The sequence below is a fragment of the Python bivittatus genome, unplaced genomic scaffold, assembly GCF_059951505.1.
Source record: "Python bivittatus isolate LINGU-HERP-01145 unplaced genomic scaffold, Pbiv_v1 ctg000690_np1212, whole genome shotgun sequence".
Taxonomy (NCBI): Eukaryota; Metazoa; Chordata; class Lepidosauria; order Squamata; family Pythonidae; genus Python; species Python bivittatus.
In genome coordinates, this window is record NW_028277096.1 from 16735807 (window position 1) to 16760618 (window position 24812).

A 24812-nucleotide genomic window follows, 5' to 3' on the forward strand; every position below is an offset into this window, starting at 1 on the left:
CATTGGGTTTAGAAGACTGATCTCCAAGGAGAAGCCTCTCCTATTTCAACAAGCTCTGCACCTTTATTCAACTTTGTTCTCTGCTCTCTAGAGACCAAAGGGAGGGGCTGGACACGACTGAGTTCCAGGCTTGTCCACGTTCACCCTTGTGGGATCCTAACCTCACACAAAATCAGTACTGTACACTCAAATGTGGTTCACATGTCAAACTGACTTGCACCAGAATGCAGAGGCAACTGATGTGTGGATTCTAGTAAATGTCTGAAGACTTGCACAGTTGCGTGTGCTTCTGGTTTCACTCGCAGTCTCATTGTTGTCTTCTGTTAAGTAGACTTCTTCAAATGTCAGGATTATCTGTTCACTACTTAAGAAACAAAGGAGAACTAAACAAACCTACAACACACACACACAAATAAAACTGGCTCAGTCCTGATTTGGCTTTCACTTGGCTTGGAACCAAAACACAACGTTCAGAGATTCTGCCAGAGACAAAGAAATAATTTGACTCATGTCTTTATTACAGCTCTGGTTACAGATCACAGGAGAGCTCGGCTGAGTTGTTGGGAAGTCAAGTACAGAAGAGCAGAATAAGCTGGCATGTCAAGAAAACAGCTCCAACTTTTTGGATGCCTTTTAGAAAATGATCATTTACAAATGAAAATGGCAACTGAAGCAAAATACTTGACTTAGAAATCTTGATACACACTCAAAGTATGCCATAATCTTTCAAAGTGATGTAATGATTTAGAGCACTGGGGAATGGTTCGAACTACCATTTGCTTACAAAGCACTGCACCTTTTATCTAACTCCCTGACCAGTTATCTTTTTGTATGAGGGTAGCAAAAAAACACCTGTTTTTCTGCAGTGTTCAATTGTTCACAGAGAGCTTGATATTCCATTCCTATCAGTTATGGGACTGGAGGGTTCCTAAGGTAGCATGAGAGTAGGCTGAAGCTCTCATAACCTAAAAATGAAGCAGGCAAAGAGGATAAAAAAAAAGAAGTCAGGAACCTTGTCAAAAAGATTATTTAAAGGATCCCTTAACAAGCCATTAAGGATCAAAGGAGAAATGTCACCAGAGGACAGACCAAGCTCAACGCAGGGAAAGCTCCCCCAATCCCATCCACAGCCACCACACTTGTGAGCCATGAAAGCAAGAACTTTGGGAGATAAAAGGGGTCCTGAAGGCCACCCACTCTTTGAGTCTTCTGCCCCTCTAGCTCAGTGTTTTTCAAACTTGGCAACTTTAAAGATGTGTGGACTTCAACTTCCAGAATTCAAGTTTGAAAAACACTGTTCTAGCTAGTGCCTGGCAGCCTAGTTGAGAAGGACATGGGTAAGTGGGGTTGAGCAAGTGTGTGTGAGAGAGTGCAAAGGTATATTGTCATCAGTAAAGTTTTGAATTCCATGGGTCTCCGTGTATCCCACCAGAACCTAACGTGCCTTGGTGTTCGATTGAAAGCGATTTGCATGTGTTTCTAATTATTTCCCAGCTTTTATGTCTTGTATGCTTTAACTACCACACCTATCTGGAAAATCCACGTAAAGAGCAAAGGGGACCAGAAGATCCTCATGCCTCAACAGGCAGTGTGTGCTCATAAGCAGTAACCATAGCCAAACCTGGGAGCGTGTCTAACAGTAGCACCTTTTCATCTGTTAAACCAAGATGGCTAGATCCTTTTCCTTGCCACGCCCATTTGATATCTTCTCTACGGAGCTGTCATCTGTCTTATTAAAAGAGTTTTCTTACCAAGGGTTTTCCTGCAACTTTCAAACATGAACTGTCTCCTCCCCCATGTATTTTGGTCCTGGCTTCTTCATACCTTTTCCGGCCAAAGTCACTGCAAGTGATGGTTTGGTTTTGAAATATATTTTTTCCATTTCAGTTCTCCATCTGCGTTAACCCCCAAGGGTAGGATACTTCTTCCTGACACAAAAGCAAAATAAAAACGCAACAGGATGCGGCATCAGCCACAGGATGATATTGCTGCATCCAACAGACCGGGATGGGCAATCTCTTAGAAGATTTGAGTGTTCTAGGGCAGGAATGCTGAAATTTCCTGGGCTCTTCTCTGAAATCTTACAAGATCTCCTGTGAAAAGAGCCAAAACTTGAAAATTGAAATTTAATTTACTAATTTATTTTTACTATACGTATATACCGCTCCAATCATTTCTTGAATGTTGGGTTTCCATGGACCCAAGGCAGGAATGCTACCAGTCCCTTGGCGCTTGTGGGTGCCACGTTGCCAATCCATAGCAAGGGACAACTCGTGCCAAAAATGCAAGAGGGGGAGTGTGCAGCTACCTCCTGCACCGCTTGACCCCAGGCCTATACGAGCACATCTCCACATTCATCTTGCCCTGCAATGCACTGTCCCAGTCGCTGGCTCTCTGTGCAAACCCTTAAGCACTACGCATTTTTCTTCCAGAGCAAAGCAACAGAGACAGCTATTAAACCTCAGGCAAAGTCTACACGGGGCCATGTCACAAGAAAGACAGATAACAGTTCTTGCCAAGCTGCTGTGCTTCCCTCTACCCTGGTCGGCTCTTCTCAGTTGCTTTGAAAAGAAGGGGAGAGACCGCAGGGTATTTTTAGCAGCCAAACCACAATAGGACAGTCACAAGTTCCCAGCAGTCTATTGGTGGAACTTTCTCCCTTCTCCCCAACACACGCACGCACGCGCGCACACACACACACACACACACACTCAGGGCATTCTGGTTTTTATGCACCGCCCAGATTGGGAGGCTGGAAGGAAGGCCACCAACCAACGGTTGCACATATCTTCACACCATCTTTTCCCTGTGACGTGCTGGACAAAAAACAGGACAGTGCTACAATTTTCTTCTCTCCCAAGGGCACAGAACAGCAGGAAGGAAGGAAGGAAGGAAGGAAGGAAGGAAGGAAGGAAGGAAGGAAGGAAGGAAGGAAGGAAGGAAGGAAGGAAGGAAGGAAGGAAGGAAGGAAGGAAGGAAGGAAGGAAGGAAGGAAGGAAGGAAGGAAGTCAGACAGAGAGAGAGAGAGAGAGAGAGAGAGAGAGATGGAAAAGTTCATTTCCCATTTAACAGCCAAGTCTTTCCAACACCATCCTCAGCCAGATGGATTTCCCTCTGCAGAAACTGGAGACTCAGCTCCACACCCGGCAGCATCATTCTTCAGCGTCACGTCTTTCAATGGTGTTGCGCTGCAATCACCACAACAAAATCCTATTAACCCAGCTTCCCATTTGCCCCTCCTAAGCCACCAGTCCTCACTGAGGCCACATGATTACGGCTAGGCCTACCAAGTGCCAAAAAAAGGTATAGTTCCTCCTACACGGTAGCGCTGCCAGTCACGAGTTTAAAAACTATAAAAATGATCAAGGCAGCCCTTTCAATGAGCCCACCAAAAGTTTCTAAAATTGGGGGGGTTCCAAGAACTCGTCAGCAGACACGATGGCTTAAAATAATAATAAGGCAGCAGAGGGGAAAACACATGGCTGATATTTAAGCCATGATCAGACCAGGTTTCATTCTTTGATAAACAAGATCCAAATGAGATCCTTTCAGCTACAGAGATGAGTTAGGTTGCCCGAAGGATTCTCCAAAGTTTGCTGAGCAGAAGAAATAAACGCAGGGTGGCTGGACTCCCATTTCTGAAAACATGCAGGATCAGTGCTGGGTAGCACTTGGATGGGAGACCACCAGGAAATCTTATAGTTTGTAGGCTAGATCATATTTTTCTTTTAGTAAGAAAGAGTTACTTGGTTTTAGCAAGAAAGAAAGTCATTTGGTTGCAGGGCCCACCTGTTGACGCTGTACTTGTCTGGTTTACATGGCAAAGCCATTGATGCATGATGCAATGGGGGGGGGTGTTCTTCAGTTAGCTTGTTATCGCAGAGCCTGATACGGTTTGGGGCTGAGAGAGAGGGACTGGCCCAAAGTGACTTAGTGGGTTTTCGTAGCTGAAGATAGACTAGAACTTGGGTCTCTGTGCTCCTAGTCCACCACTTTCACCAAGAATTGTATCGGCTCTCAGCTGCCAGCTAGCCTGGGAAATCACGAAAACATCCCAAAAGACTGTACATCATTTCTGTATTTTTGCCAAGAAAGCTCCACAGGCCTGTCATCATAACTAGATGAAGTTTATCTTTTATTTATATTCCAGCTGCAAAGTCAAAACTATGCCCATGTTTTGCAAGGCACAGAGAATCAGTCGGTGGAAAGCCAAAACGAGCTAGGCTGCCTTTACGTGTAATATTTCAGAGATCGATTACCATCTGGATGGTGTGCTCCGAAGAGGAGACCCCTAAAATGAGTTACGGGAGCTGAGAAAAATGGAATTTGGAATCCTGTGAGCAGAAAATACTGCCCGGTTATCAAGCAAAAGCAAAAAACGAATCCCGCCCCCCGAATTTGTTTCAAGTCAAGTGCAGAGGCAACTTCCCCACATCCCTTTTCCTTTTTGAGTAGGAAGAATATGGCCAGATGTGGGGGATCTGCACATCTCATCCCCAAGACATCCATTCTTTTGCACCTGTGCATCGGTCAACCCGAATCCTCATCAAAACACACACCCAATTGGAAATATGGTGCCTTCATGCATCTAAATCTAAATATTACAACAGTTGGCTTAAATGTGCAGATGACCTTTCCATCCAATTTGGTTGCCAAAGATACCTGATAAGAGTCTAAACTACCTCTCTTTCCCACATGGCTCCTTCTTGCTCTAGGGTGCCCACAAGTTCCTCCTCTGGCCCCAAACCACCAGAAACGTCCTGAATGGTGCAGGTTCTATCATCACTTTTATTTACAAGAGCCCCTCCGGGTCCGCTTAGACCAGTGTTGTCCAAACTTGGCCACTTTAAGATGAGTGGACTTCAACTCCCAGAATTCCCCAGCCAGCCATGCTGGCTGGGGAATTCTGGGAGTTGAAGTCCACTCATCTTAAAGTGGCCAAGTTTGGACAACACTAGCTTAGACATCCTTAGAAAATAAAAATAGTGACTGCCTATATTCCAGATCTTTAAAGAACTGTGTCCGCCCACCCAGAGGAAAAGAAACAGAGTGGGCATAACAGAGACACCCTCCTCTCACACCTTACACTCAATAATACACGTGTCCCCTGGTCAGTAAAGGTTGCCTATCTTGTTTTATGCATATGATGTATGGATCCAGCCAAGTTGTACTCAGCAAACTATGGTTAAGCAAGATGCGGAATCTGTAACTGCTGCCTTGTTAAAAAGTTACACCCCACCTTGTTTTCATATGTCCTGGTTCAGCAGTTCCCAAGGATTTAGACCAGTGTTTCTCAAACTTGGCAACTTTAAGACATGTGGACTTCCACTCCCAGAATTCCCCAGCCAGCATGCGAGTTTGAGAAATACTGATTTTTGCTCCTGGGAAGCACCAGAGGCCTGCTCTTGGTTAAACAACGTTCGCAACTCCTGGTACCAAAACATCTGACCTGCTCTCCCAGTTGCATACGCAAAATTGACAACAGCATTTAGGCGCAAAAGTGCTCCTAGAGCAATGCATTTGCTTCAAACGATACATTTGACTAAACTAACATGGGGTTGACCAGTTTATAGGGTACAGAGTTCAAGGAACCCAGGATTGTTTTAGGCAGTTCGATAAAACAGGCCCCGAGAGCCAGGCATTACCCTGTACAGTTTGGGGGTTGGGGGCATTTACATGTTACATGAACATAGCAACTCTGTTTTGCTCACCCGTGACTAGGGTGCTCTGTGAACTTAGTCAAGGAGTGGGGCACACTCACTGCCTATACAAATGGGGTTTTTTTAAAGGATCACTCTGGCCATGATGCCGCTGAGGTCCTACAACACACCCATCAGCCTTTTATGCACACTCAACATTTATCACCCATGCCAGAATATATTTCCCTGACCTAATATTAGGGTTTACACAGCACATTAATCCACAGCTCCTTGATAGCCATGTTTTACTGAATAAACTGGCCGAATCTGCGCAACACACTAAACCATAAATTATAGTTTACAAACCACACTACCAGGGCTCACACATCATGCTGAGCCAAAACAAACCCAAGTAAATTATAGCTTCGCAGGAAATATGAACCAAATCACAGAATCTCACTGAATCACGGGTGAGTTGATGCCTTCCCAATTATGCTGAATGACAATTTCCAATAAGTCCAGACAGCACAGCCCACAAGGAAGGACATTGGGAGTTGTAGTTCAACAACATTTAGATGGCCCAGATTCCATACCCTTCCAGTAAAGGCACGGACAAGCCGAGATTGTCATAAAATAAGCCTGCCATTTTATGGCCAAGGACCCTCTCTTTCTTACAAGGTTCATTCACCCTTTGAATCCTGACTTTGCATCTCTCTTCAAATTAAACCAAATACTGTACTATCTTTGCAAAGACGCAGCCCCGGTCATGGCTTACATTGAGCGGTAATGTCCAGGCCTATGGCCGTAAAGCTTTCTGCACCCCGAAGGGTTAGAAAACTCAGAGAGCATGCTGGTGGGTGCCCAATGGGAAGGATAAGCAATTCAATTTCTCCAGCTTAGTTTGAAAAGATAAAGTGACAGCTACTAAAGCATACAGATTTTTCTTTCAGTGTCCTCAAGGTGTTCCCAAATTACTCTTTCTCAGTCCACACTGGCATCCCAGTAGCCACAAAACTGTATAAACAGGAGATGTTCTCAGTCTAGTGGAAACTTCAAGAGAATTGGTGAAGGAGTATTTTTCCTATGTCTTCTTCAGCTTCAGCACAGCTTAATTGTTGCAAGACCTCAGCAACAAGAGAGAAACAATACCCCCAAATGAATACTGTACACACACACAAGCATTTAACCCAGCAGGAAAATTAGGGGATTTTTTAAAAAAGCATAATGCTGTTTCCAACAGATAAAACCAACTCATACAGTCAAAAATATACTAGTGCAGCTTCAAATCAGGAGGCGTTCAGGAGTGTCGTTCCAGCGAACCCAGTAACTCCAAACCACATCCTTCCTTCCTCCTCCATCAGCCTCCTCCGGTCTTTGTATCCAGCTCAGTGGCAACTCCCAACCAAGTTTTAACAAGCTGTAAATTCAGTTCCCGATGCAGCTCTCGGCATCAGCCAATTCTGAGCTTATGGGTCCCCGGAGAGCTTTCTGAAGCCGCAAGGCTGTTTGTAGTAGTTAAATATGCACAGCAAATAGACCGAGTGGAAACATCCAGCAGGTGGAAGCCAAAGGAGAACTAGGAGAACATATGTTTGACTCACCCTCAACGCAACATGCACTATCATCTATCAGCTACGCCCTACAACACTGAACCTAACCCAGTTTATCCGATCTCTGCGCAAAAGAGGAACAGGAGGGAGATCAAGTGGACCTCAAGACTGGTGGGGCAACGCTTCTCTCTTTCTGTAGCGGAGCTCAAAGAATTGCAAAAACCAATTCTCTCAAGAAACAGCTAAGCTAGAATTCACCAGTCCTAACACCATGCCTGGCAGATCAAAAGAATAAACAAAACATCTTATGTCACTACCTGTGTTAAGTAACTATTTGGTGTGAAATTGTGTCATGTTCAACTGCTACTTTATTTTTAAACCCTAAATGTCTCTCATATTGCTTTCACCATTTTCCAGAAGCCACAGGTGCAAAAGACCAGCCCAGTATAGAATTGGTTTGTGTGGTGGAGTCTATTATATGGTGTATTCTGATTGTTTTAATTCTGCTTTTTTGCTTGATTTATGGAGGATTAATTATATTGTTTTTTGCTGATTGTTGTTAGCTGCCCAGAGTTCATATGTAGGATGGGTGGCCAGATACATTCTCTAAAACAAGTACAATAAAATAAATACATTCTCCCCTCCTCGTCTCGTTTCCTTTCTTCCTCAAGACTAGACCCCCGTGCATTTGATGAAGGGGACTGTGAACCATTCCACCACCACCCCTGGTTCCTATTACCAAACCCTCAGAAAGAGTTTCAAGGTTTCCTCGCCTTGAAAAGCAAAGAAGATCCCTTGAAATTATCTGGGCAGCTTCCAACTGACCAACAATGGACATAAAAAAATATGTACCAGGGTTGTACACATAAACACAGTCTGTTTGATTTGGTTTTAGAACATTTAAGTGTTCTCTTTCAGGGTGAGTCTGCAAAACCACCATGATGCCATTCCTCTATTCATGATATTAAAACAGCAGAGAAATTATAGCATGAAGCAATGGTGTCTTAACATCTCTGGGGACAGCCCAAGGAGTGAGGCAAGAATTCCCACCAACAGTAAAACAGCTGGCTGCCAAATTCCATTTTCATTCTAGGCCACATCAATTTAGTCATACCAGAGGTGGCCCAGCAAGCTTCAAAAGTAAATCTGCTGGAACAGAACATTTTGAACATCCTACTACAAGACTTTCTTCATTAAGGACTTTGAGCAAGCAGTCACTGCTACCATCAGCCTCATTAGCTACCCCAAAGATGACATGAACAATAACAAGTGATCTTCCACTAATGCCAGCTTTAGAGAAAGATGGAAAACCTCTACAAAGGGTTCACCACCACCCCTATATGAGCAGGTTCTCCTGCTCTTCTCATCGTGCAGGTAGAAGGTTGCAGCAGAACATGCCCCCGACCCCCTTCCCAGTGTGCTTAATACCACCCCATTTCACCATCCTACAAGCCTACCTCACTTTACCTTCTCATAGAACTGCCTCTGACTTCTACTGGCCTTGGGTTTGACGTATTGGAGGTGTTTGTTTTTCCTCTGTGCCACCTTAGATTGTCAATATACTGTAATCCCATTCATAAGATCCTTCCCATGTGGTCTGACTTTTCTGAACAGGAATCAAGTACTTAAGGATTAATTCAAGGCAGTCACTAAGCAGCTAAATGTTATGGACAAATAATATTGGCCACAGCAAACACCCACTTCCTCCTCAACTTGCCTACAAGCTCCTACTCCTTCCTTTCCTGGACATGAACTCCTGTTAGTCACAGGAGGCCAATTTCACAGGTATGCAAGAAACTGTCTTATACTTAGATCTTTCAACCTTACTCTACCTAATGATAGGACCAACCTCTCTGCAAACTAATTTAGGAACAGTCAGCTTGGTGGCCTACTAAGTGATGTTTATCCAACTCAGGTGGTCCTCTCCAGTTTTAATCGAACCTCACGAAAGTGCCCTACAATTTCACATGGAAGGGAAGGAAACCGGAGAAGTGCACAAGGACAGGTTTCCAAATTGTGCTAAGCCGTCATTTGCTGCTTCTTCCACAATTGGTCAGGTTCATGTAAGACAAACTCCGTTCCTTTTAGGTGAGCAACAAGATGCTGACATTTTGCGTCTCTCTTTCACACATACTTTTTTCCCCTTCTGGGCTTGTTATTATGGACTCTAGCTGTGTTTTAAGACAAAGATAGAGAATCTTTTGATGACCAAGGATCACTCTTGACTTATTGTGGGACTTGAGAGCTGCATCACCATGTTGTACAACAGCGATGTTTTCAGGACATTCTTATCCAGATCAGGTAAAAACCAAGCAGAAGCATTACATAACTCTATCAACTTGGTTAGTCTTAATCTTAGGTTACTTTTTAGGCATGGTGTGTTATACAAACCCAGTCTCTGTGGTTAATGTATGGTTCAACGTAGCTAAAATAGGGTGGTTTGCAGTTCACCATCTTCTGGGAACCCAGCTACTGTCTTAGTATGGTGTGTGACCAGGTCGTCACATTAAGCGTTGGTTTGGATTTTGTATGTTATGTAAACACAGTTTCTGTGTTTGTTTAACCTGGGTTTAAAGTTTAGCATATTGTATGAACCCACTCTGCCAATTTCTGGCAACACTCAGTGGTGGAGAGGGTCTCTCTTAGATATTAAAAAAGGCAATTCGGCAGCCAGCTTAAAATATGTGCGGGAAAAAGGCACTTCCAGCTCCTTGATCACCTGCACTGCAAATTAGACAAAAATGAGTCTTTGAAGACAGTGCAAGAACCTCATGCATTTTCAGTTTAAAAATTGGTTTGTTCTCCTATTTACTTTTGGGGAGGACAGACCCATCAAAACGAAGCACATTTCAAATTTTGAGAGTGCACGATGGCCCTGTGGGAACTTTGGCTGTTCACAAAATGGCTGCCAGAGTGGGCATGACCAGTGCTTGGAAGACAAATCAATGGGACTTTTATAAAACCCAAACACAGCACTGAAAATAAATAGGACACAAAAGGCTGGTACTTTACACTATGCCAGCATCCTATTTTTTTTTTTTAAACACATCTTGACAAAGGATGTCAGAAGGCAGGGAGTTTGTTCAACATGAAGAAAATTGTTTGGGAAGCACTTGATGCCCACAGGTTTTATGTCACATAGGCCTGAAGGAAGATACCTGAAGACGTTTTATGGTGTTATTCTGAAGCAAAAGGTCTTAAGCCACTTATAATTACAACGTCCATATTTTCTTGGAAAAAATAAAGGACAAACCTGAAAAAAGGGACGAATTTGAAAGAGGATAACGATAAAAAATGTTAATTGTTTATAACTTTGCTTTACAATGGAAAATTCAAGAGCAAAACCAAGAAAAACTTTACAAAAATGCATATTCTAATAAAAATATCTAAAATCAAACAGTATATGTAAATACATTTTAAAAAGACAATTCAATTTCCATTATTTTTCACATGAATGTGAAAGGCTGTGCATGAAGTGGCACCATTTGTACAGTAAAAGTTAAATGAGCAGAACAAAGGATAAAAGGTTTTGAAAAATAAATAAATCTAAAGGACAGCTTTCTGAAACAAAGGACTGTCCTTTATATTGAAGGATTATGGTCACCTACTTATAATGACAAGCTACTCTTTACACAAGGGTTACAACTGGCAGCCTGCAAATCAATTTAGTCCCTGAACCCCCATTTTGCAGCTCCCACATACTGTAGTTCCCTTGACTGATGTTGCCAAAAAAAATGGGTGCATGATTTTCCATTGATTTCCACTGAGAAGTCAACGCAAGGATGTCTGCAGGTACGGTCAAAAAAATGAAGATGATGGCTGTGATGGGGTGATCAAAGTTCTGCCCACATCATTGTGGCTGCCATTTTAATTTTTTTATTACACATTGCAGATACCCCTGAATCAAAGAAAGTGGAACAATTTCCATAAGGACTTTACATCCCTTAATTACATACAATGAGGAAGGAAGGAAGGAAGGAAGGAAGGAAGGAAGGAAGGAAGGAAGGAAGGAAGGAAGGAAGGAAGGAAGGAAGGAAGGAAGGAAGGAAGGAGACAGAGAGGAGAAGAAGGAAAGAAGGAAGGAAGGAAGAAGACAGAGAGGAGGAGAAGGGAGGGAGGGAGGGAGGAAGGAAGGAAGGAAGGCAGGCAGGCAGGCAGCCAGGCAGCCAGGCAGCCAGGCAGGCCATCCGTGACATTATCAAGAACAAAGAGAAAGAAATCAATACTGAATATAGTCACCCCATTTGCCAAAAATAATAAAACACTGTGGCCCTAACTCTTGCCCTCACAGCTTCACCTTTTATACTTACAATAATGGATGTTCGTTGGTTAAAAAAATAAATTCTAATCCACCTGAACAACTGAAAGCAATCTTTCAACCAGGGATCAGAAGAGTTCACATGGTTTTCTTCACCTACAACTTAGCCCAAGCTCACTCAACACCACTGTAACAAAAGCAGGCCAAAGCAACAAAAGAGAAAATTTAATAACGCGGGCCCTCAGAAAAAGGTGAAAGGGTTAACTCTCATCAAAGAACAAACAAGCAAAAACAGAGGAAGAGACACGATGTACTGATAAATTACCTACAAAATAATTGACAAGCAAATTTGTTTAAAACAATGATTCGCTATGATCAAATGAATAATATTAAAAAGAGATGAGCATACAGTTAGCAGACATTTATTGTACTATTTAGTCCGTGGCCCAGCTAGCACAATTACAAAACAAACCCATGAAATAAAAGAAGCTGACTATCTCTTCTGACCTTAGAGGGACAACCTCCCCAAACTGCCTCAAACCCACATGGTTTCATGAAGAGTTCTTGATGGACTTCTCATGAGATTATAGCTACCTTATTTATGTCTTAATTGAATTGAATTTATGAGCCCCAAGCATACAAGGTACCCATAGATGCCCATGGACACCCAGATTAATATATCGGGGCATCGGCAGCACCTGACTTAATTAGGGGTCCCTGGAGAGCTGTGCCCCCCAACAGGGATGGTGTTAAGCAATCACCTAGGGTGCAAAATTTTAGGGGCCATCAACATTGAAAAGACTTCCAAAATACACAATATGAGTATAAAATCTGATAATCTTTCCTCGTTGTTTTAGAACTTTTTCTTCCGACACTTTTCGAATATACTTACCCTCAAAGTCAGTCGAGTGGTACTGAACAGCACACTAACCGGTTGTTGCAAGTCAAGAAAAATACATTATTATAACAGCTATGGACCTCAGGAAGCTGATCATATGTCAGCCTTGCGAGGTAGTCCAGACAAGAAGCACACCCAGAAGTACTAGCTCTATCTTTATTGTAAGGTTGCATTAAAAGAATCTTGCAAGTCTGAAAGTACATTTCTCCACCATTGCCTTTATAGTCCAAAAAGCCTGGGAGGGTCCCTTCTGAGACATTTGCCACGCCCCCATTCCTTCTCTGGGCTCAGCTGCCTCTTATCTGACCATTGCCAAGTCTGTGACTCTTCCTCCTGTCTCCAAAGTTCATTCCCACGCACCATTACATAATATCACCAGACAAGACAAAGGTCTGATAGGAAGGTATTGAACGAGCGAGTCATGTGACTATCAGCTTATCAAAGTTACACCCAGAAAAGCGGTAACGGAGCACTTTATGCGCTTCAGGTTAAATATAATTTCACAGAATTGTAGCCATATGACAACAATGGGTGCTGATGTAATTAAAATTATTTACTGTGATAAATAGTAAATAGGATAAAAATGTCCAAGAAAAGAAAAAAATTGTCTGGGACTGAAAATCATGAGTGTAAATTTCAAAAACTTGAAGAAAAAAAAGAAACAAGAGGGTACTTTTTGAAATTCCTCCTAACAAAATTGGAAGATGAGCCAAACCATAGGGAATGCCACAATATGACTTTGCCCAGGACGCCAAAGTGTCTAGAGCTGGCTTTGGTGCCCCCAAGATCTACCAGTGCCAACACCAGCTTTGGTGCTCCCACCTGTTCACTCCCTAGGGCTGGGATGCAACTGCCCTGCCTTCTCTGATTACAATTTCCCATAATGCTCCCAAGCAGGGCCCTGGGTAGATCATCGTGGGTAATTTAAAAAGCAGGTGGCTACTTCAATGTAGATATTGTAGAGTTACAAGGAAACATTCAGTTCAATCTTGCTTAGCGCAGGAACCTACATCAAAGTATCACTGATAGATGGTTGTCTGGTCTTCGAGTGAATATATCTAGCAAAGCAGAGACTGAGGTGGCTTCTCAATTGCTGCCAGCAGGTAAAGGCTCAGCTCTAGAGTCTACCAACCAAGGTGGAGTCAAACAGTACATCTCTTTGGGGTAACCTAAAGCCCTCCATCTATCTTGCTATGCTACTCAGCTCTCCAGATCTGTAACAGCGGCAACACGGTTACAGCAAAGATGATGGCTCCAGGTGGATTTGAGCATTTGATGTGGCTCACTAGAATGGAATGATCACAACTCCCCCCCCGCAAAGAAAATCAGTTCAAGGGCCAGAAAAAAAATGTGTAAAGGTTTAAGAGAATATGCATGTTGTATTTCTCCAGGCTGGCACATTTCTTCTGACAAGAGAAAAACGAGTTTAACTTCTTGTTATATTTTGTTGCATCGTAACATCCATGACTCTGGATGACTGTATAGATAAAAGCTCTCCAAGTTGTCCTGCCTCTTGCCACCTTATGCAACTCTTGTGGTTCCATTTCTGTAGCTTCCAGTACGCTATCCAGCCCCCTTGTGTGCTGTTGGCCTCTTTTCCTTCCATCCACCTCGCCCAGCACTATCATCTTTTCCACAGACACATCAGCCTGCATAATAGGTCCCAAGGACAATTGTTTTTGCTTTGTGCTCCTCACTTCTTATGAACATTCAGACTTGATTTCTCTTGTATCAAATGGCTGGTCCCCTTGGCTGCCCAAAAATGCACAGTTCGAAGAAGTCAACCTTCTTCCTCTGACTCTTGTACAGAATCCATCTCTCACATCCATACATCATAACAGGGAAGACCATAGAGAGGATCCATCCCCGTAACCCTGAGTTTGCAGAAGAAGGGTGAATCTACAGATGGTGGATAATGGGATAGGCTGCAGATATGCAGGTTAGGTGTAATACAAGCAGGATATATTTTGAGGAATAAGCAGTTGCAGACCATGAGCATTAATGTCAGCAGGATGTGGTAAACTAGGGGGGAGAATACAGTTCTACAAAATGCTACACAAATGGCAGGGTGAGTATGGATTGCCTTGAAAGTCCAACCCCATCTCTCTGGTTGCAGCAGCAGAGCAGTCAAGGCTAGCATAGGACCAAGATGGAATATAGTGGGTGGGCTTATGACCAGGACGGCACAGGCAAGGTTGCAGCAACTCTGTTGGCTGTGACACCAGGAGGAAGGAAGCTACTTCTCTAGCTATGCCAAGAATACATATGGAAAGCAATTAACGTACCAAGTTTTTCATTCCAGTCTTCGCATCTCTAATTACAAAAATGATAAATTAAGCCTTCCTAGGTGACTGGTTAGTGGACGGCTTTTGACTTAAGCAACAGAGTCTGGGAAGGAAAAAGAGCACACCCATTTCCCTTGCCCTTGAGACAGAACCCTTAAGAGGATTTACCACTACCCCATATGCTAAAGGAGATACAGTCCAAATCTTTCCAGCAATATCTGAATTCTGGAAAGATGTTGTGAGTGCTACAGGCCATCCCAGCCATTCTGCAAGCCCTGATGTACCCTGAATGCTTAAGGCTCTGGGGAGAATAAACTACAGCAGGTTTTCTACATCTCTGGAATCCAGTGTTGGTTTTCCATTACTCACAAGTCATCTCCCCACCTCTCTGTCTACAAGGGACTTTGTCAGCAGTGGGAGGCTGAAGAGGCCTAGTTAGTGGCCCACCCACAAAGTCCAAGCAAGAGTGCAAGCTCTTACCAATGGTCTGCCAGGAGGAGGAGCATCTGTATCTACAAATGTCTGCCAGGGTGGCAATAGTCAGAACCAGACATCCACTTACCAGAAGGCAAGCTGGTGCTGTTCATCATCATCACTCTCTCTAATCCTTCAAGGGTCCTCTATTACTAGGCTACCAGATCTGGAATGCAACCCTCTGGATGACCTCTAGATGGAAGCAAAAAGACATCAAACCATCTAACTCTGTGCTGCCTTCTATTGGTCAGATGTGGTAGTTCAGATTTGGCAGCCCTATTATGACCTCAGGTTGGCTTTGCCTTTTTCCCCCTAGGCAGATATGCATAATTCCAAATAAAGCACTCACTTACATCCACCATCATTTACGTTTTCTGAGAATTATCATAAGGCCGATTGAGAGATATTTGTGTAAGAAAAGATTATGCTGAGACTGAAGCTGTGAAGGATGCCTACTTCCCCAATGTGCTTTTAGTAGAGTCCAGAAGGCATCAAAAGATATTCTCATAGGCACTGTATTCCCTATTTGCTAAAGAACAAAATGAAAAAGTGGGAGGACTGGATAATCCATCCACCAAAATTATATCCCATATTTGTTGCATATTCGTAGGAGCCAGATGTTCCTGGAGAAATGCCAAGGTTGTTTGTTTTACAGGAAAGAGCAAGTACTGTAAAGAGAAAACTCCATCTTCCCACCAAATACTCCTAGTTGATAATTTAAGACAACATTCAGCAACAAGACATCTGGGGATACAGTCTGAAGTGCCTGAAATCAGTGCACAAATTAAAATGGATTTTTAAAAAAGCACCAAATCACACAAGATTTCAGCATTTTTATATGAGATCCCATGAATTAATGTCTCATTAGATGTGGCACCTTGAAAATTCAACCAATGTAGTACTTAAGATTGTTCTTTTCATCCTGCCCTTCTCTCTACAACCTTGTTTCAAGCAGTGAGGAGAGCAGGAAGCTTCAGAGATGATTCACCAGGTGCTACAGACTTTTGTTGTTGTTGTTGTTCAGTCGTTAATTCGTGTCCGACTCTTCGTGACCCCATGAACCATATTGCGCCAGGCCTTCCTGTCCTTCACTGCCTCCCTGAGTTTGCTCAGTTTCATGCTCATTGCTTCAGTGATGCTATCTAACCATCTCATCCTCTGCCGTCCTCTTCTCCTTTTGCCTTCAATCTTTCCCAGCATCAGGGTCTTTTCCAAAGACTCCTCTCTTCGCATTAGGTGACCAAAGTATCTGAGCTTGAGCTTCATTATCAGTCCTTCCAATGAACAATCAGGGTTGATTTCCTTTAAGATTGACTGGTTTGACCTCCTAGCAGTCCAGGGGACTCTTAAGAGTCTTCTCCAGCACCACAGTTCAAAGGCATCAATTCTTCGGCGCTCAGCCTTCTTTATGGTCCAGCTCTCACAGCCATACATTACTATTGGAAAAACCATAGCTTTGACTATGCGGATCTTTGTCGGCAAGGTGACGTCTCTGCTTTTTAATATGCTATCTAGGCTTGCCATAGCTTTCCTCCCAAGGAGCGTCTTTTAATTTCATGGCTGCAATCTCCATCTGCGGTGATCTTGGAGCCCAAATAAATGAAGTCTGTTACTGCTTCCATTTCTACTCCTTCTATTTACCAGGAATTGATGGGTCCAGATGCCATGATCTTAGTTTTTTTAATGTTGAGTTTCAAGCCAGCTTTCGCACTCTCCTCTTTCACCCTCATCAAGAGGCTCTTTAATTCTTCTTCACTTTCTGCCATTAGGGTGGTATCGTCTGCATATCTTAGGTTATTGATGATTCTCCCTGCAATCTTAATTCCGGCTTGTGATTCTTCCAGCCTGGCATTTCTCATGATGTACTCTGCATATAGGTTAAATAAGCAGGGTGACAGTATACAGCCTTGTCGTACTCCTTTCCCTATTTTGAACCAATCGGTTGTTGTTGTTGTTGTTGCTACAGACTAGAGAATGTCAAAAGCCAGGTGAGAGAGGAAAGAGGAGGATAAAAGCAAATTGGCACCCATTTAAAAGGGGGGGGGGATTAAATCTTACTACTGTTGTAACACCACACCAAAATGAAACCTCAGTTTACCAACCAAGATGCCTCAGACCACAACCATCTATCACAGGTCCTCAAACACCTTTCAAGATGCTACAAGAAAGAAGAGGATAACCATCACTTCTCCAGATTTTGGCTGCATGGGTGATCACGTGACCACCCATGGTCAATCTGACAGACCTGGTACACTCCAGGTCTCCTCGATTAAACAGTGTCATCTTTTAGGACCCAGGAAGTATACCTTCTCTGCAGCAGAACCTGCTCTTTGGAATGAGGTCCCCCCAAGATCTGTGTGGCTCTTACTCAGTTGACATTCCAAAGGGCCATGAAGACCTGGCTGTTTTCCCAGGACTTGGGTTAGGGTGGATGGATTCCCAGTTTCAAATATGTACGTTGTCTGGACTGCCATTTTGTAACTTATTTTGTAATTTTTTAAACTACTTTTTTAATGTTATTCTTATTCACTTCTTGTTTTCATGTGGTTTTTTACTTTGTGAGCAGACCAGAGTGAGTAGGAATCAGGTGGCATCAAAAATCAAATCAAATCAAATTAAAAAAAAGACACATTGATCAATGGCTTTCTCAGCTAATTTCAATTATCTGGTTTTGCACAAGACATGGAACATATGCTGAACACAGGGGCTTAGTTTGCATAACATAGGGTGATGTGCAAACACAGCTATTGCAAATCAACTCTCATTATCCTTTACTATTGACCAAGTTGGCTGGGTGTGACTGAAAGGAAGTCCTAACCACAAATGGCAGGCTACAAGGTGCCCATACCAGCTCTAACGTAACCCAGTGAGTCCATCCCCCACCACGCATCTCCAATGGGCTACCAATGGCCTCATTCTCTCGTACTCCATGGTGTCTTCCAATACAGGCCAAGCACGTAATTAAGCAACATCACAGGATAATGTGAAGACCAAGAATGGAAAGAGAGACAGTCTGGTTTAGTGGTTAAGGCAGCAGGCTAGAAACTGGGAAGCCAGCTTGGAAAGCCATCTGGGTGACCTTGGGCCAGCCCCTCTCTCTCAGCCCTAGGAAGAAAGAGGCAATGATAAACCACTTCTGAAATCTTGCCAAGAAAACTGCAGGCACTGTCCAGGCAGTCACCAGGGTCAACACTGACAAGGAGGAGGAGGAGGAGAAGGAGGAGGATGGGGAGGGGGAGGAGAATGGAAATAGTGGAAAAAAAACAGTTCCTAAAAGAAAGTTTGGAGCTCCAACGGAGAGAAGCAAAACACATAGGAGCCACTTATTTATACGCTAGCCTAAAACAGGATCCCACAGCAGGATTCCAAGGGCCAAAACAAGAGTCTAAACATACATGTTCTGACAGGTATCAAATCTCAAACTTTCCCAGATTGCAAGCACAACAGCTCTTCCAATTCTGTGATTCCTTATCTCCCCAGCCCAAATTTATCTTGGTAGCACAACACCCCAGCTTCCAGTGATGTCATCTTCAGGAAAGGCTTTCCAGCGAAGCATCTCCACGTGAAGATCTCCACTTAAGAGGTCACCACCTCTCTGGGTCACGGATTCCACTGCTGACCTGCTCTAACGGAGAGGAACGTTTCCAAGAATGACATATGTTCCCTGCTGATAGTCCAAGATGGATAACGGGAATGAAGAATGTTTGTGTTAGATAGCCTCTTATTACATACAGAGCAGGATAACAATAGCAGGAAAGCAGGAAAGCAAAGTTTGCTGTTTGGGCCAACACATCTGAAGGGGCCACATGTTCCCGAATCCCTGGAACAGTATACGAAATGACCCAAACCAGGATCCAAATACTGGGGTGGGTGGGCTCTGACTAGGTAACTGCTCCATACATTTGTTCTCCATGCATAGCCCTGCCAAGATTAAAAATACAGTATATGTCTCCTCACACAAGCCAATATAAAAATCAACCCCTATCTCATTTCCATCCAAAGCAAATAAAGTGTCAGTGTCAGTGAAAACCAGACATGTTTGTGTAATATTTAATCCAGCCGGTCACTAACCTGGCCAGAGCATCTTCCACCAACAATAAAGGGTCGCATTTACCAGATGAAAAGCTGCCAGTCTGGTAAAATGTGGATCCCTGCCTACTTTTTACATTTTTGCCCGAGAGATCTTGTAAGTCCTTCATACCAGGAAAATACGGAGGAGGATTTAATATGCAAATGAACCCTTTCTCCTTGTTTGAGCAGCAGGAGGCAGGCGTTGGGGAGCATGCAGGTAACCCATCAGTGAGGGACGCCTTGCTGTTTGATCTTAACAGAGAGTTTGCAACAATGACACCTCTTTGCCTGTCTATCCTTCCAGCTCTTTTTCCTGGAGGACTGACGGTGAGACTTAGATGCTGTCCCACTATTGACCTGGTGATTACGTTTCCACAACAAGCTTACCCTGCTACTGACCCGGTTAAGCATACCAGGCCAATCTAAGCTGGGGGAAGCGAGGAGACGGGTATTGCAAATTCAGAAGCGCAAGCACCAGAAAGTGCTAACTGGGTAATCTGCAAAGCTGAAGGGCTCCTCTTGAAGGAAGATTTTCCAGAAGTCTCTCTGGTTTGCTTTGAGGGTAGAAGCAAAAATTTAATTTCAATTTTCACACCCACACACTTTAACACACTTTGTCCATTTATTTAAGAGCAGTTAATATCCTTTTACCTTTTGGAATTTGGAAGTGAGGGTTGGGATATATTAATACGCTATCCTGGGCTTAACACCAAAACCAAAATAATGCTTGTTCCATGGATAAAAGGCACAGAAAGATATATTTATCCATAAAAAAAGTAAAGACTCTGCAACTCATTCCAGGTGACCACCATGTAGTTATCTTGCCAACCATAGGAAAATCATTCCCTTCTTCCAGGATTTAAAAAAAATTTTCTAGTTAAGCCTACAATCTTGGATGTCCTAGTGGTTTCCCATCCATGTACCAACCAGGTCCAACCCTACTTAACTTTTTCCTCTGAGATCAGTCAGGGTGTAGGACTAACTTAACCATGTTCACTCAACCCACTTTTCTGAGTTTGTGCAGCCCACAACACCATAAACCACCAACATATGCTGGGTTTACCAAACACGCTATGGTTGGTTAGTTTGGTTTATTATGCAAATAGAGGGAACAGGAACAAAAGCAGGAGCCAATTTTCTTCACCCCCAACCTCTAACAAAAAAATGCACCCCAAGATGCCAGAAGCATATCCTGTCTCAGCAAAAGACGCCAAGAGAAGTCCAAAACATCCAAGCAGGAAGGGGGCAGAGAAATCCCCTCCCTTAAAAAAAATCTATTGTTGCAGGAAGATAGTCACTTATCTCCACCCCTAACAAGTCAAGAAAAGACATTTCCTTTCTTTGCAGCATGGAATGCATTTAGACACTCCATTATATACACATTCCCTTTTTTCCCCCAAGAAAATATGCATTTATAAAAATAAACCGTTTTAAGAGAAATTGGCAAAAGGCCATTTGGATCTGTGTCTTGGGAGTTTTTCTATTATCAAGTGATTTCTGTTGTTTCGGGCTGGTTGATCCATTGCTTGGAGGAATTTCTTTTCAGGCAAAATAAGAAAGGTGGCTCTGTCTATAAACTAACATGCTTCAAGAAACGGGTATTCTTCAGTGTACGTTCAAAAAGAGGCACCGTATATTCACTATATACACTCAGTATGGCGAGGAGATTCACCTTTCTACAGCAGGTGGGAGAAGACTAAAGGGAAAACAATTCTCCAGGAACAGAAATCTCTTATTTCCATGGGAAAAATGAATTATTGGATGATGGCAATACTCTCACATACAGAAAAAGATGGACGTGCCCAACGGGCTAGGTTAAAACAGGGCTGGATGGCTTACCCCTCAGCGAGTTGCCATCCTGGTTCAGGGTGTCTTGTGAACTCAGCGCAGCGGGTGAATTCAGTTAACCATGGTTAAGCCAACCAAGGATTATTATGCCTTGTCAAAACCGCCAAAGAGAGTAGGAAGAGAGCGGCAGCAGCCTTACAGCTCACTTGCACAGAGAAAAGGCCGCTGAAAACAGTGGCAGTTACCGCCGAGTAGACAGGTCCCGTTCCCAGGAAAGTGAAGGTTTTTAAAAATCCGGGTAAACTATGTCTGGGGGGCGTAATTAACCCAGGCCCAACGGTCCAGCGAGACCCAAACGCTCTTACAATATTACGCCTTTCATATTCATAAGCGAGACGCATCACAAAAAGGCCAAAAACAAAGAGGGTTTCAATCCCCGTCCTGTTTTCTCATCGCCTCAGCTGGTCGCAGGAAATCACGCACCGCATCTCTTTCAATCTCTAGTTCAGTCAAGAATCCCCCCGCCCCAAACTCTTAAACAAACCAGCTTCGGAAGACCGCTGCTTGGGGGAGGACAGGGACAGCCCACCCGCCTCCCCAAATTTCTGAAAAACGGCCAGAAGCGCCTCCTTTGGGAGGCGGCTGGAGGGGGTCAACGGAGAGATCGGCCACCCCCCGCACAAACACACCAACGGCCCCCTGCTCCGAAAGCCGGACCGGCGCATTTGAGCTGCAAAGCTCCGAGGACCCACCAGGGGGCAGCAACGGGCCCGAGACCGGCCCGACGCTTTGCTGCGCCCTGGCGGTGGTGGGGAGGTTGGCAAGCGGGACGCCGAGGGCGCCCCTCTCGGGCGGGGGGCGCGGAGGGACGGGCGCCTCGCTCTGCGTACCTCCAGGGTGCGGATCTCCTGCTGGGTGAGGTCGTTGGACGCGGCGCACTTGGTGCGCAGCCCCTGCAGGCTGGAGAGCGAGATGTCGATGAGGTCCTGAAGCTGCCCGCATTGCTGAAGCGCGTAGCCTGCTCGGCCCAGCCCGGCCGCCCGGGGTCGGCGGCCCCCGCCGCCGCCGCCGCCTCCAGCTGCTGCCGCCGCCGCTGCCCTGCCGCCGCCGCCGCCTTCCTTCCTCTCGACCATCTTCTGGGCACCTCCGCGCGCGACGGTGGCTCTATCCATGTCTCGGCATCAGGGCGGCTGCCGGGGCTGGTCGCGAGAGGGCTGCCCTGCGCCGGAGCGAGCGAGCGAGCGAGGGAGGGCGGGCAGGCGGGAGGGAGGGAGGGAAGGGCTCCGGCTGCCCCCTCGAGTCCAAGCGAAATGTCGGGGCTGGACGTTTTCAGCGCCGACGGCTCTATTCCACTGGAGCAACCAGGCGCTTTCCCAATGGCCGTGAAAATGCCCCTTCGAGTTCACGAGGGCATCCGAACGCCAGGGACGGAGGACACCTTTGGCACATCGCCCCCGCGGAGAGCTTCTGGGGCAGGTCCCGCTCTCCCTGCCCAGGAAAGGAACGGGGGGGGGGCTGATAACAGCAATAATTATTCAGCCGCTGCAAACTGGCCCCGTCTGCCCCGTCTTGGCTTTCTCTCTTCGAGGCTTTTTTTTTTAATTATTTAAATAAATATATAAAGAAATCTCTCTATCAGCTGGCGCCAGGTCAAAGCCGACTGGGATGCTGGGAGTCGTAGTTTTGGTGGGAGGCGGAGGAGGGGGATGCCCCGCCTCCCTCTTCTCCCCCTCCCCTCCCCCCGCGTCCTCCCTCCCCGCCCACTTGGTGCGTCTGGGAACCAAAACAGCCACCGCGATGCGGAGGTGCCCTCGGAAGACGTAATAACGCAAGCCCGTTAGATGGCGGGGGCCTCGGAAGCGGCTCGGAGGCGGAGAAGTGAGGTCGACCCTGAGATCGGAGGGCGGGTCACGAGTCGGACGAGGAACGGGCAGACCCAGATTCTGCCCCCCTCCGTGGGGGGCTTTGGCCAGTCCCTCCCTCCCTCCCAGCCTAGCCGACCCTACCCAGTTGCTGTGGTGGTGGGAGAAAAATAAGTTTTGTACTGCATTTAGTTATAAGCACGTGCCAAATAAATATACTAATACAAAAGCCAGTCTGAAGTTTTGAATTTTTCCCCTGCTGCAAATTCCCTGGCTGGCCGTCACCCCAACCGGCTTCTTCCTGGGCACAGCTTCTTCAGTTAATCTGTTTTTCCAGCTTTGCATCACAGAGTGAATCATAAACTTGGATGTTTAGCTTGGCTCTTTAGTTTGTGGTTCAAGTGTGTAGTGCAAGCCCTGCCCCCTGAGTCTGCTCAGCAAACCATGGTTTAGTTAACCATGGGTAAATGTGTTTATTTTATTTATAGCCTGCTTTTCCTCCTGGAGGTCAAAGCAGCTTGCAAAGAGAAGCTTCTTTCATTTTATCAGATAATGCGTTGTCTGAACACAGTCTTCCTCTGTATTTGTGGGGCCCACCCATGGTGAAACCCCAAACCATGGTTTCCTCAAGCCACTTTTCACAAAACCATAACGAGGCACATGGGCTGGGTTTACACAACTCATGCTAAGCTCAAAGGCGGTTGGCCAATCTGTGACTCAGTGGGTCATGGGAATATCGCTCGTGTGATTGATTTATGGTTTGGTGTGTTATGCAAATCCAGGAAAGAGACTTCTCAGAAGTTAGCAGGAGGGCAGGAGTGACCCACATGACAGGACTGAGATAATCAGGATGATGAGATATGCAAAGTCTTTGAACACAAAAGCAAAATAGGCATGCCATATCCCCACTCTACAAACCAAATAGCAGAATAATACCACCAGGTTGGGGAAGCCTGTTGGCTGAGGGCGATGGGACTCAGGTGTGATTCATCTGATTGATTATGTGCCATCAAGTCGTTGCCAACTCTTAGCAACCATGTAGATTTCCTCCATGACAATCTGTCCCTAACCTGGTCCTTCAGGTCTTCCAACAGTGCCCCCATCACCACTCTGAGTCCTTCCCTTGCTGCTGGATGTCCTCTTCTTCTCTTTCCTTCCACCTTTCCCAGCATCAGAGCCTCCTCCAGAGAGATGGGTTTTCGCATGATGTATCCAAAGTAGGATAATTGGAGCCTGGTCATTTGTGCCTCCAGTGAGAACTCTGGGCTGATTTGTTCGATGATCCATTGGTTTGTTTTCTTGGCTGTCCATGGATGTAATGGTATGTGGGAATGGCCTTGGGAGATGGGGGGGGGGCACAGACAGGAGAACAGTTGGATAAGAGGCAGCTGAGCCCAGAGAAGGAAACAGGGTGTGGCAAACGTCTCAGAAGGGACCCTCCCTGATTTCTTGGACTGTCAAGGCGAGAGATGTACTTTCCGACTTGCAAGATTCTGTTAATGCAACCTTACAATAAAGTAGAGCTACTACCTCTGAGTGCCTTTGGGGGGAAGAGATTGAAGGAGCCACGGGATTTATCCTCTCCTGAGTACAGAGGTCAAAATCAAAGTATCCCCAACACATACCTGTCCAGTCTCTATTTGAATACCATGCCCATCTTCTCAAAAGTCACTTTCATTGAGTTTGACAGCAAATGTTCTCTGGAAATGTGCTTTTCACTGCAGCTGCGTAGGGCAATTCTATACCAAGGTGGGCTTGCCTATTGCACGAGGCAATGATTTGTTAACCATGATTTCTTGAATAAGCCACAATGTCTAAGCTAACCCAACATTTTCAGCCTAGCATAATCCACTCAGAGCGCGGTTTAGACTTCAGTTAAACAAGCTAAAGGCTTCACAGTCTCAAGGGGTCTGTCAGATTTTTTTTCCATTTTATTACAATCCCATATATGAAAGCCTCCGTAAATTAAGCCTTCTTGCGTGGCCCA

At 44.9% G+C, this 24812-nt stretch overlaps 1 protein-coding gene across 1 annotated transcript in view; it reads right to left on the reverse strand.

Annotated features, from left to right (window-relative positions):
- Positions 1-22523, reverse strand: part of KSR1 (kinase suppressor of ras 1) — a 138005-nt gene extending 115482 nt beyond the window's left edge. Inside the window, exon 1 of the mRNA XM_088152570.1 lies at positions 21854-22523. Coding sequence (XP_088008696.1) covers positions 21854-22135 — 282 coding nt within the window. The 5' untranslated portion in view covers positions 22136-22523. The remainder of the gene's footprint in view (positions 1-21853) is intronic.
- Between the last annotated feature and the right edge of the window lie 2289 nt (positions 22524-24812).